Source organism: Scomber scombrus, chromosome 3 (assembly GCF_963691925.1).
Source record: "Scomber scombrus chromosome 3, fScoSco1.1, whole genome shotgun sequence".
NCBI lineage: Eukaryota > Metazoa > Chordata > Actinopteri > Scombriformes > Scombridae > Scomber > Scomber scombrus.
In genome coordinates, this window is record NC_084972.1 from 34,623,288 (window position 1) to 34,639,812 (window position 16,525).

The 16,525-nt window shown below is 40.8% G+C and overlaps 2 protein-coding genes across 2 annotated transcripts; one reads left to right on the forward strand and one right to left on the reverse strand.

The window, feature by feature from the left end:
* The first annotated feature begins 234 nt into the window (after positions 1-234).
* Positions 235-9,031, forward strand: LOC133976707 (uncharacterized). The gene is made up of 6 exons (XM_062414935.1): positions 235-502; positions 3,135-3,404; positions 5,345-5,449; positions 5,806-6,081; positions 7,015-7,062; positions 8,344-9,031. Exons 1-6 carry the CDS (start codon positions 235-237, stop codon positions 8,406-8,408), a joined length of 1,032 nt encoding a protein of 343 aa, XP_062270919.1. The 3' UTR covers positions 8,409-9,031.
* An 898-nt stretch (positions 9,032-9,929) lies between these two features.
* Positions 9,930-15,701, reverse strand: oser1 (oxidative stress responsive serine-rich 1). The gene is made up of 4 exons (XM_062416355.1): positions 15,401-15,701; positions 13,205-13,314; positions 11,952-12,065; positions 9,930-11,366 (listed from the first exon to the last, which is right to left on the reverse strand). Exons 2-4 carry the CDS (start codon positions 13,279-13,281, stop codon positions 10,448-10,450), a joined length of 1,110 nt encoding a protein of 369 aa, XP_062272339.1. The 5' UTR covers positions 13,282-13,314; positions 15,401-15,701; the 3' UTR covers positions 9,930-10,447.
* Between the last annotated feature and the right edge of the window lie 824 nt (positions 15,702-16,525).

Sequence of the window (16,525 nt, forward strand, 5' to 3'; positions counted from 1 at the left end):
AGCTAGCCCTCAAAGAACAACAACGTGTTCTAGATGCAGCAGTGGCTTCTGCTTTAAAGAGGCTGTGGATTCAAATCCTAGTCCCGATTTTACATGACTTACAAACAGAAATGCAAAAGACAAGTGAAGCTGTAAAGAGATAAGCAGTGAACTCGAGAAAATAGCCACAGCAGCCAAAAGAACTCAAGATCGAGGGGACTGTGTACAGGCAGCCGCGAGGATAGACGATCGGTTATGGAGTTAAGAACGCAGCTGGACCAACTCACCACAAAGTTGACAGACTTGGAAGACAGGGACCGTAGAAACAACGTGAGAATTGTTGGCTTGCTTGAAGCTGTGGAGGGCCAACTCCAACAAACCATGTACCCTCATTTTCCAACTGAAGCCCCTACAGCAGCGGCACCAACCACTACTACGCTCCTATTCTTCCCTGACTTCAGTCCATCAACAACAGCGAGAAGGAAGAGCTTCAGTCCTGCCATGAAAAAGGCTAAAGCCATGGGTCTGGAGCTATTTCTCATATATCCTGCACAGATGAAGACTTCATCAGTTCCATAGCACCACAGCTTACCCCTGCTCTGGAGCAACGCGACGATTGAGCTTCAACTTCAGCCACGAATACCGAGAAACAAAGGTCATCATCCACACGCTATTGACAGTAACTTGGTAGATATGAATGAAAGAACATTGTTTGTTCCCAGGACTGAATCATATCCTTCATACTACAACTATGGACTTTATTGAAGCCGTTTCAACAAGCTATTTGTGATTGTTTATAACATCTCCGTTCTCAGATGTTTGATTACTTAGATATTTCATTTCCAGTAGCTTGATACTTGGTTTATTAATGGACTATCCATCTAAGCTAACCTGGTTTCGTTTGTTTGATTGATGCCGAGTATGTTGTTTATGTGTAGTGACTACATGGGCACACCAGGTACTAGGCCTGTAGCTATGTGTTGGGTTGGATGGGTCACGGATCAGACAAAGTTTATGTTCCTACCAGGCAGGGAGTTCCAGTCCTCTGAAATGATGCCAACGTGGAAGTAACTTAAAACTGCATTCTATCAAAAGGCCACCAGGGGGCGACCGTTTAGGTGTCAATAGGACTTCCGTCTCTATACAAGTCAATGGAGAATTCACCAACTTCTCACTTGATTTCTAACCTCAGTAAACGTTTTCAAAATGTGTTTATGGTCTCAATCGCTAGTTTAAAGCCTTCTTCAATGCAGTATGATGTTCATTTGGGACATTTTGGCCTCCCTGATTTTATATGTGACGATAAAGCAGGGTATGCATTAGGGCGTGGCTACGTCGTGATTGACAGGTTGATTGGTTCACAGGTTCAGGAGGGCGCCTCATGCTCCTCCTGATGCCCATATAAGTAGAATCCGTGTTTTGATTTTTTACCCGGCATGCACCTGAAATTTTCAAGATGGCGCTGCTCAGATCCGAAACTATTCGCTTCCGAGCAGCAGTCCACAAACCAATCGGTGACGTCACGGATGTTACGTCCATTTTTATATACAGTCTATGGTTCCTACAGACCTATGTACATTGGGCCCACGATTTTTTTCTGTGCGTTCTGTGTCTGTTTTTGTATATAGTTTTCCCCACCCTCCCTTTACAGACATATCATTTCTCTACACTGGAATCATAGCATTTGGAGAACTTTGCAGTACTTGGCAGTGCATCTTTATTGTATTAGCACTCTATTTTCTTTTAATCTTAAATTTAAGACAGATCTCAACTATATAATTTTCTTATGCAGTCAATGAACATATTATCACTAAATGTAAATGAACTCAACTCCGCTATCAACCGCACTTGTGTTCTTCAGTATGTACACCAAGAACAGGTTGACATTGTGATGCGGCCTAATTTCAAAATAAGCACTACAGATTAATTGTATCATCATGTGCCCTAAATAAGACCATGGGAGTATGTATCTAGTAGAGTACATAGGGCGTATGTTTCTTATGTACCTAATCCTGCATGCTGTCTGCTAAATGATAATTCTGATACTACTTTAAAGCAAATTCAGTATAAAATGTTATTTGCTGGGTTTACCTCTGCAAAGAAAACAATATTAAAAAATTGGTTTACCACTGATATGTGTATGAATACTTTCGGGATCCATAACCTCATCAACATCCTCAATATGGAACATACAACTGCACGATTCAATAGTCCGAGGACTGTGGAAGCTTGGAGTGCTTTTTCTACCAAAGTGTCATCTTGGACTAGAGCCAACAACTATAGTGTTGATTGATGTCTGCCAAGGTGTTAGTATGTCTCCTCATATTGTCATTTATTTATATATTATTGTTTTCATGATGCATTTTTTCTTATGTCTTCTAACCCACCCACCCCCACCCCCTTTTTTTGGAAAAACAATAACATTTTGATCAGAAAAAAATATATACTGGGATAGAGTTCATTTAGGAGCCTTTGCTACAGTATTTATAATGATCTGTCATAGCTAGAAACAGGAAACTGATCAACTCATTGAATATTTAGATCAATGATCAGGAAAAGCTGATCACTGCTTTTCTTTCCATCACACTCGTACCTGAGCTGCTGTCGGCTACTAAAGAAGAACTACAACACATTTGATGGTCAGTTTTTCATTCTGGCAGCTTGAGACTGTTGATCAAATGTTTCTCACTGACACAATGAAACTGTGATAACACAAAGGCTCAGACATGCTGCACAAGAAGCTATGATTCACATTTTAGAACAGTTTTTATATTTAGTGGAACAGAAAATACTGTCTACATCTCAGACAACACATGACACGATTTCATTTTCATTTTTGTGGTTCAAGAAACTTCAGAAATTGAAGGTTTGTCCAAACGTGTTGACTGTATGTGTCTCTGTCATGATATGAGTCAGAAATAGTGTTTGCAGTGGTGAGAAGTTACCAAATATTTAGTTTGATCAAACATTCCTGAGATGTGTAGTTAAGGCTGATGTGCTTTTCTATTTCACTGTTTCTCTGTTTTTCCTCCTCTGAAATATGATCATATACAAGCAGAGACAGGCTGAACAAAAACATCCCAGTATTACAGTTCATGTCTAATCCTCTAATTGTTCTTTACAACTTATTCTATTCTTTTATACTTTGTTCACAGTTGAAGCAAAGCCGTCTGTCAGGATAGTTGAGCAAAGAGATAAAAGTGCACTGCTGCAGTGTGAAGTTCGAGGAGCTTTTTCAAAACCTGAATTACACTGGGAGGACGGAGCTGGAAACTTCCTTCCTGTTGAAGAGGTGACAGACAGAGGAAGAATCTACGACGTCATCCTCCAAACTACTGTTTACAAGACCGGCATCTATCGCTGTGTTGCTACACAGAAGGGAATCAACCATCAGGCTCATGCTGACATACCTGTGTCTCCCCATGGTGAGATTCTTCCTGATTATATTTTAATGTTGAAATGATTTTAATAGTTAACATGTTTTTAGTTGTGAATAAATGTCAGTGTGTGCTCAGACTGAACACACAGTGAAAACATTTTAAACTGAGTGAAAACTTCACACTGAAGCTCTGTGACTCCACTTCAGTAAACTGCAGAGATAAGAAGGACACACATATACTATCTATAGTATACTGTATCAGATCTGAGTAGAATCATTATTTGACCTGATACTGCTGTAAACTGCTGTAAACTGGAGTTATAGTGTGTGAACACTTGTTAAACAATGATGAGTGATAATATGTTTAACATAGATATCAAACATCATGACAGTATACAAATAACAGAAGAGCACAATATGTCCCCTTTAACTAGAAACTGAAGTCAAACTAAAACTAGGACCAGACTCTAAATCTATCCAATGACAGAGCCTGCTAATAATATGATAGCATGAAGGCTCATAGAGGCTTTGGAGCTGCACGCTTTATTGTAAAGTGTAAACTCTGCCTGCACTTGAAACCATTTGAGTTGTGGTTTGTTTTAAGGCAAGGCAAACTTACTTGTATAATACATTTTAACAACAAGGCAATTTAAAGTGCTTTACATGAAACATAAAAATGCATCCAGACAGAATATAAAAGCAACACATGGCCAGAAAAAAAAATTTAAAAGTAGGGATGGCCGATATTATCGGCCAATATCTGGTTTTTTTAGGAGAAACCAGATATTATCGGCCATCCGATATTATCGGCCGATATTCACTTAAAAATGTAATATCGGGAAGTATCGGTATTAGTTTTTTTTAACCGATGTTTGTTCTGTAGGCTTCAGCATTTCCGAGCCTGCATGAACGCAGCATTGGACGTTTACCGGCACTTGATGACGTTTAACAACAACAACACGCTAGACTCGTGGGTCGCTAACCGTGGCTAACTGTGGCTAACAAGTTCATAGCGTCCACAGCCATGTACACGAACACACAAACACAAGGTTTACCTCCTCGTTGTCATTTTCTCTGTTATGCTTTCGGCGAGTCGCCTCTGTGACGTGACCGTCAGAGTCCGGTGGATCCTATCTGGGTCCTACTCTGCTGGAGACACAACAGATGAGAGGACCGAGTGAGAGGACGTTCCTATAAAAGGTGTGTAGTGGCAGATTGTGAAAACAGTATTGTGAAACAGTTTAATTTTAGGAGAAACCAGATCTGGTGTACGTGCCCACACCAAAGGCCAAAGGCCACCTGTATGCCAAACCAGTGGTATATATAGCCTAGAGAGAGGCTGAGGCGGGAGCTGTTTTCGATAATCTTGTTGATTGTATGCCGTGTCCAAAGCATATTCAATAAAGGTCCCAAGTTGGCTGTTCGATACTTCTGTTCTCCAGGTCTCTTACTTTAAAGATTAGTAAAGTATAGTTATCAAGGAATTATCTTACAGGTGCCGCCTTCAGAAACGGGGCTTATGTCTGTGGTTTGGAACTATTTCCAAGTGTTCCCTACAGATAGTAAATGACTGCAAAGCAGCATAATAAATATGGCAGTGCCATATTGGCACTTTTCTTCCATAACTTAAGTTGAAGTTGTTCTCTTATTTTGCACAGACAGTGTTTACATGTGGAAAGCCATGTTGCATTTATGTTTGCATCCAGTGGAGCATCACAATAAAATTAGGCATAATGTGTTAATTCAACAATAGGAGATATGTTATGTTGTTACCTAATAGCTTTGGTGTAAGAAGCTGCAAATATCGGTATCGGGTGATATCAGTATCAGAAATTAAGAGTTGGGGAATATCGGAATATCGGATATCGGCAGAAAAGTCAATATCGAACATCCCTAATTAAAAGTGTTAATTTGGAAATAAAATTAAACTAAAATAAAATAAGATAGATTCCTATAACTGTTACTTTATCTTTTTATCTGTTTCAGGGTTCACAGGAGGACACATCGCTGGTTTAGTTATCGCTTCTGTTGGTTTTGTTGTTCTCGTTGTGTACAGATGGTGGTATCGCATCAAAAGCTGTCTTATGAAAGGTGAGTTTTGAAGGTGATATTTTGTATCCATATAATCATAATGAGCAGACAACAGATTCTTTAGAAATGTTTGTAATATAATATTTTCTTAATATATCATGTTTATTTTTTAACATTTGTTTTTATCTTTCTGTTGGCTTTCATACAAAATCCACCAAGTCTACGTGAATCGATTATAGAAGACATTAAAAATAAATATATGTGCTTTTCTATTTCACTGTTTCTCTGTTTTTGCTCCTCTGAAATATGATCATATACAAGCAGAGACAAGCTGAACAAAAACATCTCAGTATTACAGTTCATGTCTAATCCTCTAATTGTTCTTTACAACTTATTATTTTATACTTTGCTCACAGGTGCACCACAGCTGTCTATCAGGATACTTGAGCCAACAAATGACAGGGTGGTGCTGCAGTGTGAAGTTCGAGGAGCTTCTCCAAAACCTAAATTACACTGGGAGGACGGAGCTGGAAACAAACTTCAAGCTGATGAACCACAGGAGATAAAAAGAGGAAGACTCTACGACATCTTCCTCCGAACTATTGTGACTAAGACCGACATCTACCGCTGTGTTGTTACACAGAAGGAAATTAACTATCAGACTTATGCTGAGACATATGTGCATTTCCCTGGTGAGATTCTTCCTAATTATATTTTAATATTGAAATGATTTTAATAGTTGACATGTTTTTAGTTGTGTAGTTTAGTTGTGGAAAATTCACCAACTTCTCACTTGATTTCTAACCTCAGTAAACGTTTTCAAAATGTGTTTATGGTCTCAATCGCTAGTTTAAAGCCTTCTTCAATGCAGTATGATGTTCATTTGGGACATTTTGGCCTCCCTGATTTTATATGTGACGATAAAGCAGGGTATGCATTAGGGCGTGGCTACGTCGTGATTGACAGGTTGATTGGTTCACTGGTTCAGGAAGGCGCCTCATGCTCCTCCTGATGCCCATATAAGTAGAATCCCTGTTTTTATTTTTCCCAGCATGCACCGGAAAACATTTTCAAGATGACGCTGCTCAGATCCGAAACTATTGGCTTCCAAGCAGCAGTCCACAAACCAATGGGTGACGTCACGGATGTTACGTCCATTTTATTCTGTGTATGTGTACTGCCCAAACACCCCCCTCTATTGACATGAAATTGTTCAGTCCTGTCTCCAAACCAGGCAGCACTGCTAGCAGTGAGTTGTGAGTGAGGAGGAGCTACAAGAGCAAAATGTCCCAACATCTTCATCAAATAAAATCAGGGCTCCAAATTAAAACAAAGAAAAGAAAGACAAGAGAGAAGTGAGAGGGCCACAATATGTCAGCCAATGTTTCTTAAAGGTGGGTTTAGTCCATGAGTGGAAATGAACCTGTTAGTTAAACTTAGTCCACAGTGAAACATTAATGTAACATTTGCTCCCCAAATATTAGTTACTGCTAATATCTTCACAGAAGATTCAGAGTGTTTGCATTTCTCTCCTCTTTTATGTGACATTTAATCAATGCAGGTCAACTTTTAGCAGATATTCATACTAACTCAGTTCTTCCTTCTCCTGCTGCCTGGAACAACAGCCCCAACCCCCTATTATGAAGTACCCCTACTCTCAACTGGACTAAAAGGTGAGCAGCATTGTGTTGAATGAGTATAACTGAAGGACCTCTGTGGGAATTTCTTCTTATTATGAAAACAAGAATGATTAAATAGTTTTCTGTGATAGAAAATTGTGCTTTCATAGGTAGAGCTGTGGTTTACTGCAATGGTGCATGGTTGGTGTGATCTGTGTGTGGTAGTGGGGCCCAATGTGATGTCTTTACATGGGGCCCAATGTGATGTCTTTACATGGGGCCCAATGTGATGTCTTTACATGGGGCCCAATGTGATATCTTTACATGGGGCCCAATGTGATGTCTTTACATGGGGCCCAATGTGATGTCTTTACATGGGGCCCAATGTGATGTCTTTACATTGGGCTCAATGTGATGTCTTTACACGGGGCCCAATGTGATGTCTTTACACGGGGCCCAATGTGATGTCTTTACACGGTGCCCAATGTGATGTCTTTACACGGGGCCCAATGTGATGTCTTTACACGGTGCCCAATGTGATGTCTTTACACGGGGCCCAATGTGATGTCTTTACACGGGGCCCAATGTGATGTCTTTACATGGGACCCAATGTGATGTCTTTACATGGGGCCCAATGTGATATCTTTACATGGGGCCCAATGTGATGTCTTTACATGGGGCCCAATGTAATATCTTTACATGGGGCCCAATGTGATGTCTTTACATGGGGCCCAATGTGATGTCTTTACATGGGGCCCAATGTGATGTCTTTACATGGGGCCCAATGTGATGTCTTTACATGGGGCCCAATGTGATATCTTTACATGGGGCCCAATGTGATATCTTTACATGGGGCCCAATGTGATGTCTTTACATGGGGCCCACTGTGATTTCTTTACATGGGGGCCGAATGGGATATCTTTAAATGGGGCCCAATGTGATATCTTTACATGGGGCCCAATGTGATATCTTTACATGGGGCCCAATGTGATGTCTTTACATGGGGCCCCATGTAATGTCTTTACATGGGGCCCCATGTAATGTCTTTACATGGGGCCCAATGTGATATCTCTTTACATGGGGCCCACTGTGATATCTTTACATGGGGCCCAATGTGATATCTTTACATGGGGCCCAATGTGATGTCTTTACATGGGGCCCAATGTGATGTCTTTACATGGGGCCCAATGTGATATCTTTACATGGGGCCCAATGTGATATCTTTACATGGGGCCCAATGTGATGTCTTTACATGGGGCCCAATGCGTTTACTGAAGAACTTGTGTTTCCAAAGTTGAGATTTTCTTTAATATAATTGTGTTTTCTCTCCTGCAGACGGAGGTGATGATGATGAAACCAGTATACCATTCATGCCTTCAAATGGAAACTCTCCAGTCTGACAACATGCCTTGCAGTAAGCAGGACCAGGAGGGGGCAGTGTAGCTCACTACATGATATCAAATAGAAAACACTGGCCAAAAACAGTCTCAGCTGCCTGAACCTTAAACTGGAGTTCTTCATAACTACAGTCCCACACATTTTACCTCATGAACTTTTTCAAGTTATCTGCAGGAACTTCATGAATCAGAGTTTGGAGCTGTATGAACTGCAGTCACATTTACTTTCTGTATTTGTGCTGTTCACATTTATTTATTTATTTTTTTAGTTAACAAATGTGTTTTTTTTTAAATCCGTTACTTCGTTTTAACAATTGAGCTTGACATGAATTATAAGTGGTAAATTATGAAGAGAGCAAATTAGTTTCCAGGTGTACAAAGTAAGCTGAGCTGGTCGGCACAGTCTCTGAGGACCGGTCCAGGTGTGTTGTCCTTCCCAGCGGCCCAGCGGGGGTTGATATGGGACAAGACTCTCTTCACTCTGGATGGTGTGAGATGAAGAGTTTGCTCCTCCGGTCGTGGTATGTACGATGTTTGTGGCCTCAAACCGCGGTCACAGACCTGTGTGGGGGCTTTATCGTCCGTGATGACTTTGACTTCCTGCCACAAACGTCTCGGATCACCTGTTGTCGGCGATGTTCTTTATTTCTATCTGTACAATAAATCAACTCTGATCTTGATCCACTAAAACATCTAGAAGTCTTTTATTGATCAGTTTAGTAATTTGAAGAAACAATGCAAACTTGAAACACTGTAGAAAACTATATGTTATAGTTATAACCTCTTAATGTTGCTCTCAGAGTGCACCAGAATGATGCATTTGACTTAAAAATGTATCTGGGGGAGCCACCATAGTCTACCAAATTTCTCTGGGAAACAAAGTATTTGGGTTTTTGTTTTTTTATTACTTGTGTGATGAATGTCAAATTCTCATTAGGAGCTGACCCCCCCCCCCTAAAGTTCAGATCCTACAATGGCCCCTGTAGTCCACTACATTTATCTGACAGCTTTAGTTACTTTTCAGATGCAGATTTGACACAATGGATAATATAACAAGCTTTATAAATACAACACATTGTTAAAGATGAAACCAAAAAACAGTGTGTAGTCGGCTCACATTTCAGATGTCTATGAGGTGTTAACAGCTCCACCAAATACTGATTTTTCCCTCTAAACTTCTCACATGCTTTCATTTCAATAAATGTTCATATGATCCAATATTTCAGCAAAAATCAAAGATTAGAGAAAAAGTCCAAAAACTGAAAACACATTTATGTATCAGAACTTAGTTTTTTCTTCTTTCCTCTCCCATTAATCATCTCACCACCCCTCACATTTATCTGCTGACCCTTTGGAGGGGCCCCACCCATAGGTTGGGAACCACTGGACTAAACTAGCTAACTGTATATAAAGTAGTGTAAACTAGCTCCACCTCCAGCAGCTACAACAGTAACATGCTGCTCTAACACTGATGAAATAAAAAACAATGACAAACGTTTCCACAAAAACATTTTGTTTCTTTTATTGAGTGAATGAAATCCAGACAGGTGACTCTGAAGGCCACAACACCACAAAGATAATCACACTTGGCATTACAAGTTTTGCATATTCCTGCTAATTATCTCCTTTTGCAAGACTGCACCAAGAGCTTTGGCAACTTCATTTGTAAACTGAAAACAAACACAAAAAAAAATCAAGAAAACAAATGATCCATGTACCACAAATAGGAAGGAGGAGGTGTTTGGGAGGGGGGGGGGGGGGGGGGGGGGGGGCTGAACTAATGAGAAATAGTTGCCGGTCTTGTGTTTCTGTCGGTTTCAGTGAAATGAGGGGAAGGTTTAAACAGAGGGCAGGGAAATGAAAACATCTCAACCTGGGTTCAAAATCAGTTAACGTTGTATATTTAAATTACAACTTTCATGCCTGATTCATTCGTCTACCCACTACTGACATTCCTCTGAGGAAAAAAATCAACCTCTTTATCATCTTATTTCCTTATTTGATATAATAATAATAATAATAATAATAATAATAATATTTATTTAAGTGTACATCATCTCAGCCATGTGTGACATCTTCTTGGGGATGTATAGATAATACTCCATGTAGCCAGAAAGGTCCTCTATTGTGATGTCGTCGACGTAAGCTCGCGCCTGCTCCGAACACGAGCGAGGAGAGCCTGACGACAGCGACGATGAAGACGAAGGTGAAGGCGACGAAGCGGCGGCGGCGGCGTTGCTGCTGCTGCTGGCGCTGAGAGTTCTGGAGGCGTCGTGGCTCGGCAGGCTCCTCTCACACTCTGAGATGACGTTGCGGAGCCCCGTGAAGGAGTACACCTCCACGCCGTTCCAGCCCAGGTGATGAGGCCGGCACTGGCACGGAGACTCGGTCCCCTGCGCGCTCTCTTCCGGGCCTTTCGGGGAATCGGAGCAACTTCTCTGAGCACAGGAGGAGCAGGGGACGTGGGCGCCCTCTGCCGAGCCGCTACTGTGCAGCTCGGACAAAGCTCGGAAGTCGGCGGCTTCGGCTCCCGCTCCGAGTTCCCCTCCGTCGCTTTTCTCTGCGCCGTTCTCCTCACTCGACCGCACATCTCTGCAGCCTCCTCCGTCCTGCCTGGGTGACATCACGGCGGCGGCGACGGCGACGGGGATCTCTTGTAACGACGGCGAGGAGACGGCAGCGTCGGCTCCAAACACGACGGGGGAAATGTGGCCGGCGGCGCCCGAAGCAGAGAGCTCGGAGGAAGCGACGGAGGAGGTGGTTCTACCGTCGGCTGCGGGGCGAGGCTCCGCCGGCTCGGGCACGGCCAGCCGCTGGTGCTTCAGGCAGACACTAGGGGGCGACAGCGCCGAGGCTGCAGAGGCGCTGCAGTAGGTGAACTTCGGCGGGTGGAGGATCGGCGACTTGGACCTCCGACGCCGCTGCGTTCTGGATGCTCCTCGAGATGTTTTCCTCATGCAGCTGGATGGAGAAACAGGAGGAAGAGGAGAGGAGGAGCAGAGGAGACGAAGGGGAGAACAATCTTTAGATTAATGTAAAGAAACATCTACACAAAACCATCTTGTTATTAAAACAGCGTTATATATTTTCATTGGGGTCGACAGTCTAGATGAAGACAACACGCGCCCACAGTAGTGTTTACAGGTTGATTTCATAAAGAAACATCTCTTCTTCTTCATCTTCTTTTTATTTTGGGACATCACTGACAAAATTTGTGACAGAATTGACGTTAATTAAGACGGCTGCTTCTACAGGTTTTATCTTATCAATTTTACTCATGTTTGTTTTAATCCCTTTTTTAAAACTTAAATGTTTTAGTCGAGCTTTTATTACTTTATTTAAATTGTCTACACATTTTTCTCTTGCGTGCATTGGTCTAATTTTTTATTCCTTTTCTTTATGTGTTCACTTGTTCTGTCTCATCAGCAGTGCGACTCCACGTTCGCTGTGAATCATCATTTTATTTTATTAACATCATTTTTAAGTAAGTACAGGTGAATAACAGCAGCTGTGTGAGGCACAACTAACCATCACTGAGACACTCACCCGTGCCAGTTGTCTTTGGGGCAGCTGAGTTTGGGCTTCGCTCCGCCGGTATCGAGAGAAGCTCGAGACGCTCGGGGAGCCAACGCCTCGGAAACGCTCGCTGCTCCGGGCATGCTGGGTAGGGAGGGAAAGGGGGAGAGAGATTTAGTAACACATCAGCAAGACAAACACACATTTTACTAAGGTTTTTTTAAATTATTATTCAAAACCAAGCGGGGAGTTCCGGTCCTCTGAAATGATGCCAAAGTGGAAGTAACTTAAAACTGCATTCTATCAAAAGGCCACCAGGGGGCGACCGTTTTGGTGTCAAAAGGACTTCCGTCTCTATACAAGTCAATGGAGAATTCACCAACTTCTCACTTGATTTCTAACCTCAGTAAACGTTTTCAAACTGTGTTTATGGTCTCAATCGCTAGTTTAAAGCCTTCTTCAATGCAGTATGATGTTCATTTGGGACATTTTGGCCTCCCTGATTTTATATGTGACGATAAAGCAGGGTATGCATTAGGGCGTGGCTACGTCTTGATTGACAGGTTGATTGGTTCACAAGTCTCATGAGGGCGCCTCATGCTCCTCCTGATGCCCATATAAGTAGAATCCCTGTTTTTTTTTCCCAGCATGCACCGGAAATTTTCAAGATGGCGCTGCTCAGATCCGATACTATTGGCCTCCGAGCAGCAGTCCACAAACCAATGGGTGACGTCACGGATGTTACGTCCATTTTATATACAGTCTATGGGTGCTACAAATACTCCTACAGCGCTAGTTATTGCTTTAGTGCAGACATCCCAACTCTCCTGCATATTGATAGCAGCTTCCTGACGCCCGCAAATTAAACACAATCTCCCAGAATCTGCAGCGAGTGAGCAACAGTGCATGCTATAAAGTGACTGCATGTGTTTGTGTGACTATCAATGCAGCGCGTGTGAGAGCACAGCGTCCTTATAGCTCTGTGTTGCTGCTTATTAGACCAATCGCCCCCCAACGGACCGACAACCAGGTCGAGTTTGGTTAATGTGTCTCCTCTATCAGCGGTTGCCATGGTGTGTTTTTACCGGCTGCAGCTTCAGGTTAGAGGAGGTAATGTTGACTCGCCTGCTGGACGTGACTTTGGGGGGCGTGGCTACATCCTCAATTCCCCCGTTGAGTTCGAAGGTCGAGATCGTGACATCATTTCGATCGATATTCGATTTAGAAATCAAGATCGTGACACCCCTATTAAATACATTTCAGGAATTAAAAACTAGATTTACCTCTCGGCGTCGACCCTCAGCTTCTTGAACGCAGTCTGCAGCGTTTCCTCCTCGCAGTCCTTCCCTCCTGCCTCCATGGTGGGAGGAGGCCGCTCTGACCAGCCACCCAGCTGCAACACATCAGATGTGAGGGGTTAAAACCTCCAAAGATCACCTGATTCTAATATTCTTCATTATATTTTTCTACCCTTTAGTTTTTGTGACCCAAAAGCCTCTCAGAGTTCCCTCATCTCTTTTAAAAATGGGTGTTTTTCTCTGTTTCTCTACATTAATGTGAAATATTCTCTTTATAATTAACTCATCTAGATGTGAGTCTTCCTGTATGCTTGTTGGAAATGGTGATAATCATTATTACTGACAGTGTGGTCGTCCATGAAGAAGAGCAATTAGTCAGTTAATCAATTAGATCCCGACTATTAAGAAAATCACCAACTATTTTGATAACTGATTCATCATTTTGAGTCGTTTATGAAGGAAAATTGAGTCCAAATTCTCTGATTCCAGCTTCTCTGATATGAATATTTTCTGGTTTCTTTCGTCCTCTTTGACAGAAAACTGAATATATTTGAGTTGTGGACAAAATGAGACATTTAAGAACATCATCCACTCACAATTTACTGACATTTATTGGCTGAAGAACAAATCAATTAACTGAGAATGTGTCTTAAACCAACAGTCAGGAGCCCAAATGAGCATTAAGTGTGTTTATCTGTCTGTAATGATTCCTCCTGTTCATACTGAGCATTAGAAGATCCCTTCATAATGTTTACAATGGAAGTGATGGAGGACTAAACCCACAGTCCTCCTTCTGTGGAAACATGGATTTAACCCTCCTGTCATCCTCCCGGGTCAAATTGACCCCGTCTGTTTTGACTGTTCCTTCTTTCCTCCCTTCCTTCCTTTCGTCTGTCCTTCCTTCCTCCCTCCTTCTCTCTTTCTTTCCTTCCTCTCTCTTTCCTCCCTTCCTCCATCCCCCTTTCCTCCTTCCTTCTGTCCTTCTTTCCTTCCCTCCTTCTCTCTTTCTTTCCTCTCCCCTACCTTCCTTCTTTCCTCTGTCCTTCTTTCCTTCCTTCCTTCTTTCCTCCGTCCTTCCTTTCCTTCCTCCTTTCCTTTCCTTCCTTCCTTCTTTCCTCCTTCCTTTCCTTCCTTCTTCCTTCCTTCCTTCCTTCCTCCCTTCCTTCCTCCCTCCCTCCCTTCCTCCCTCCCTCCCTTCTTCCTCCCTTCCTTCTTTGAGGACAACATGGATTTAAAAGTTGATCTGAAGCTAATATGAAGCTTCAGTCGTCTGAATGAGTCAAATCTTCATCTTCTATGTTTCAACGTTACAGTGTTTTTAGTAGCAAAGTCTTTTTGTTACTGTGGTTACACCACAGCTCAACAGGGAAACACTAAGAGGGAATCTGATGCTAAAAAGACTGTAAATGTGTCAGATATCACTTGATATGACTAACTCACACTGATGAAGCTCAATAGAAGCTGAGCAGATACTTTTAAATGACTGTAGACACACTGTGGGTTTAGTCTCATTCCTCCTGTTCATGCTGACTTTAAAATGCATTTACACCTCTTCACTGTTCACTGACTGCTGGTTCAACACACAGAACTGAAACAGGATCAAATACATTGACTATCATCGTCCTTTATGTGTCAGACAGTCACACAAAATATAAATTAAAGCTAAAAATCTGTTTAAAGATTACATTTATATGAATATAACACACTAATATTATTTAATATAACACTAATATTATTTAATAACAGTACTATTATTTAATAACAGTAATGTTATTTAATATAACAGTACTATTATTTAATAACAGTACTATTATTTAATAACAGTAATATTATTTAATAACAGTAATATTATTTAATATAACAGTAATGTTATTTAATAACAGTAATATTATTTAATATAACAGTAATATTATTTAATATAACAGTAATATTATTTAATATAACAGTAATATTATTTAATATAACAGTAATATTATTTAATATAACAGTAATATTATTTAATATAACAGTACTATTATTTAATAATAAAGCAGCAGCTTGTAAACAGCAGCAGCTCCAACTAGCTGCTAGCTGCTAGTTAGCCACTGGGGGGGAAACGTCGCTTTTGTACATGTTTTTTTAATATTTAACTAACCTCAGCAGCTTTATTATCCTTCAGAAACACTGAAACATGATACTCACGGTGAAAGGTGTCCTGGTTGTTGAGTAGAAATATCTATCAGAGGAATAAAAAGGCGTTTCTCTCCTAAAGGCCCCTGAGGCTAAGCTAAGGCTGCAAACACGACCTGCTCCTTTAATTAAATAATAATAATAATAATAATGATAAACAGACTCAGACTGCTGTTACTGCTCCTCTCAGGCTTCAGGATGAATAATATCTCCCAGCAGAAACGATCAGAGCAGCTTTTAAAGGCTTATTTTAGTCACTTTTCCTCCTTCAGCTTGTTTACAGTCGAATCGCAGTGACTCTGCAACAACGCTGCTGACGTCACCGCCCAAAAACCCCACGCTGACGTCACTCCGGTTATTTAAAGTTAAAATACAAAAAAATAAAAGTTAAAAATAATAATTATATATATATGTATGTTACACTACAACTAAACTGTCCGCAGCTTTATTTAATATTTAATAACTAAAATAAAAATATCTTTTTTTTGTTCGGTGTTTGTGTGAGAGTTACGTCACCTTTATATAACAGGCAGCATGCAGCAGCTCTGTGCAGGAGAACAAAGCTTGGCACAGCTAATGGGATCCATATGACAACTTCTCTGCTCTTCAGAGACACTTTACTGCCAACAGACTGAGATACTAAACTCACAAAAACCAACCAGCTATAATAAGATAAAATAAAATAAGATATTCCTTTATTAATCCAACAATGGGGAAATGTGCAGTATTATAGCAGCAAGTGGGCAGTTAAATAGAGCAGCAATGAGAAAGAATAAAGAACAATAAATAAGTACGGAAAACAATAACAATAATAGTAGAAGTGTATAATAAAAACAATAATAATTGTGACATTATTTACATTATTTACAGCACAACAGTAATATTAGTATTGAGTGGTAATGTACCAAAGATGATATTGTTATTGCACATATTAAAGGCGAGGCAGCTTTATTTATATATAGTGCATTTCATACCCGGGGCAACTCAATGTGCTTTACATAAAACAAACATTTATCAGTAAGAATTGGAAACATAAAAACATAAAAACATACAATTTGAAAAATTAAAATAAAACCCAATAATAGTAAAAACATGGAAACATTAAAACTTACAATTAAAAGGCGAAGAGAAGTATAT

What these genes read in the sequence shown, in the direction of transcription:
- oser1 (XM_062416355.1), bottom strand. Translation starts at nt 13,281, where the DNA reads ATGGAGGCAGGAGGGAAGGACTGCGAGGAGGAAACGCTGCAGACTGCG. An exon ending in CTGAGGGTCGACGCCGAGAG is followed by an intron (nt 12,066 to 13,204) that starts GTAAATCTAGTT and finishes CTCCCTACCCAG; the next exon opens with CATGCCCGGAGCAGCGAGCG. An exon ending in CCCAAAGACAACTGGCACGG is followed by an intron (nt 11,367 to 11,951) that starts GTGAGTGTCTCA and finishes TTCTCCATCCAG; the next exon opens with CTGCATGAGGAAAACATCTC.
- LOC133976707 (XM_062414935.1), top strand. Translation starts at nt 235, where the DNA reads ATGGAGTTAAGAACGCAGCTGGACCAACTCACCACAAAGTTGACAGAC. An exon ending in CATACCTGTGTCTCCCCATG is followed by an intron (nt 3,405 to 5,344) that starts GTGAGATTCTTC and finishes TATCTGTTTCAG; the next exon opens with GGTTCACAGGAGGACACATC. An exon ending in GACATATGTGCATTTCCCTG is followed by an intron (nt 6,082 to 7,014) that starts GTGAGATTCTTC and finishes CTGGAACAACAG; the next exon opens with CCCCAACCCCCTATTATGAA.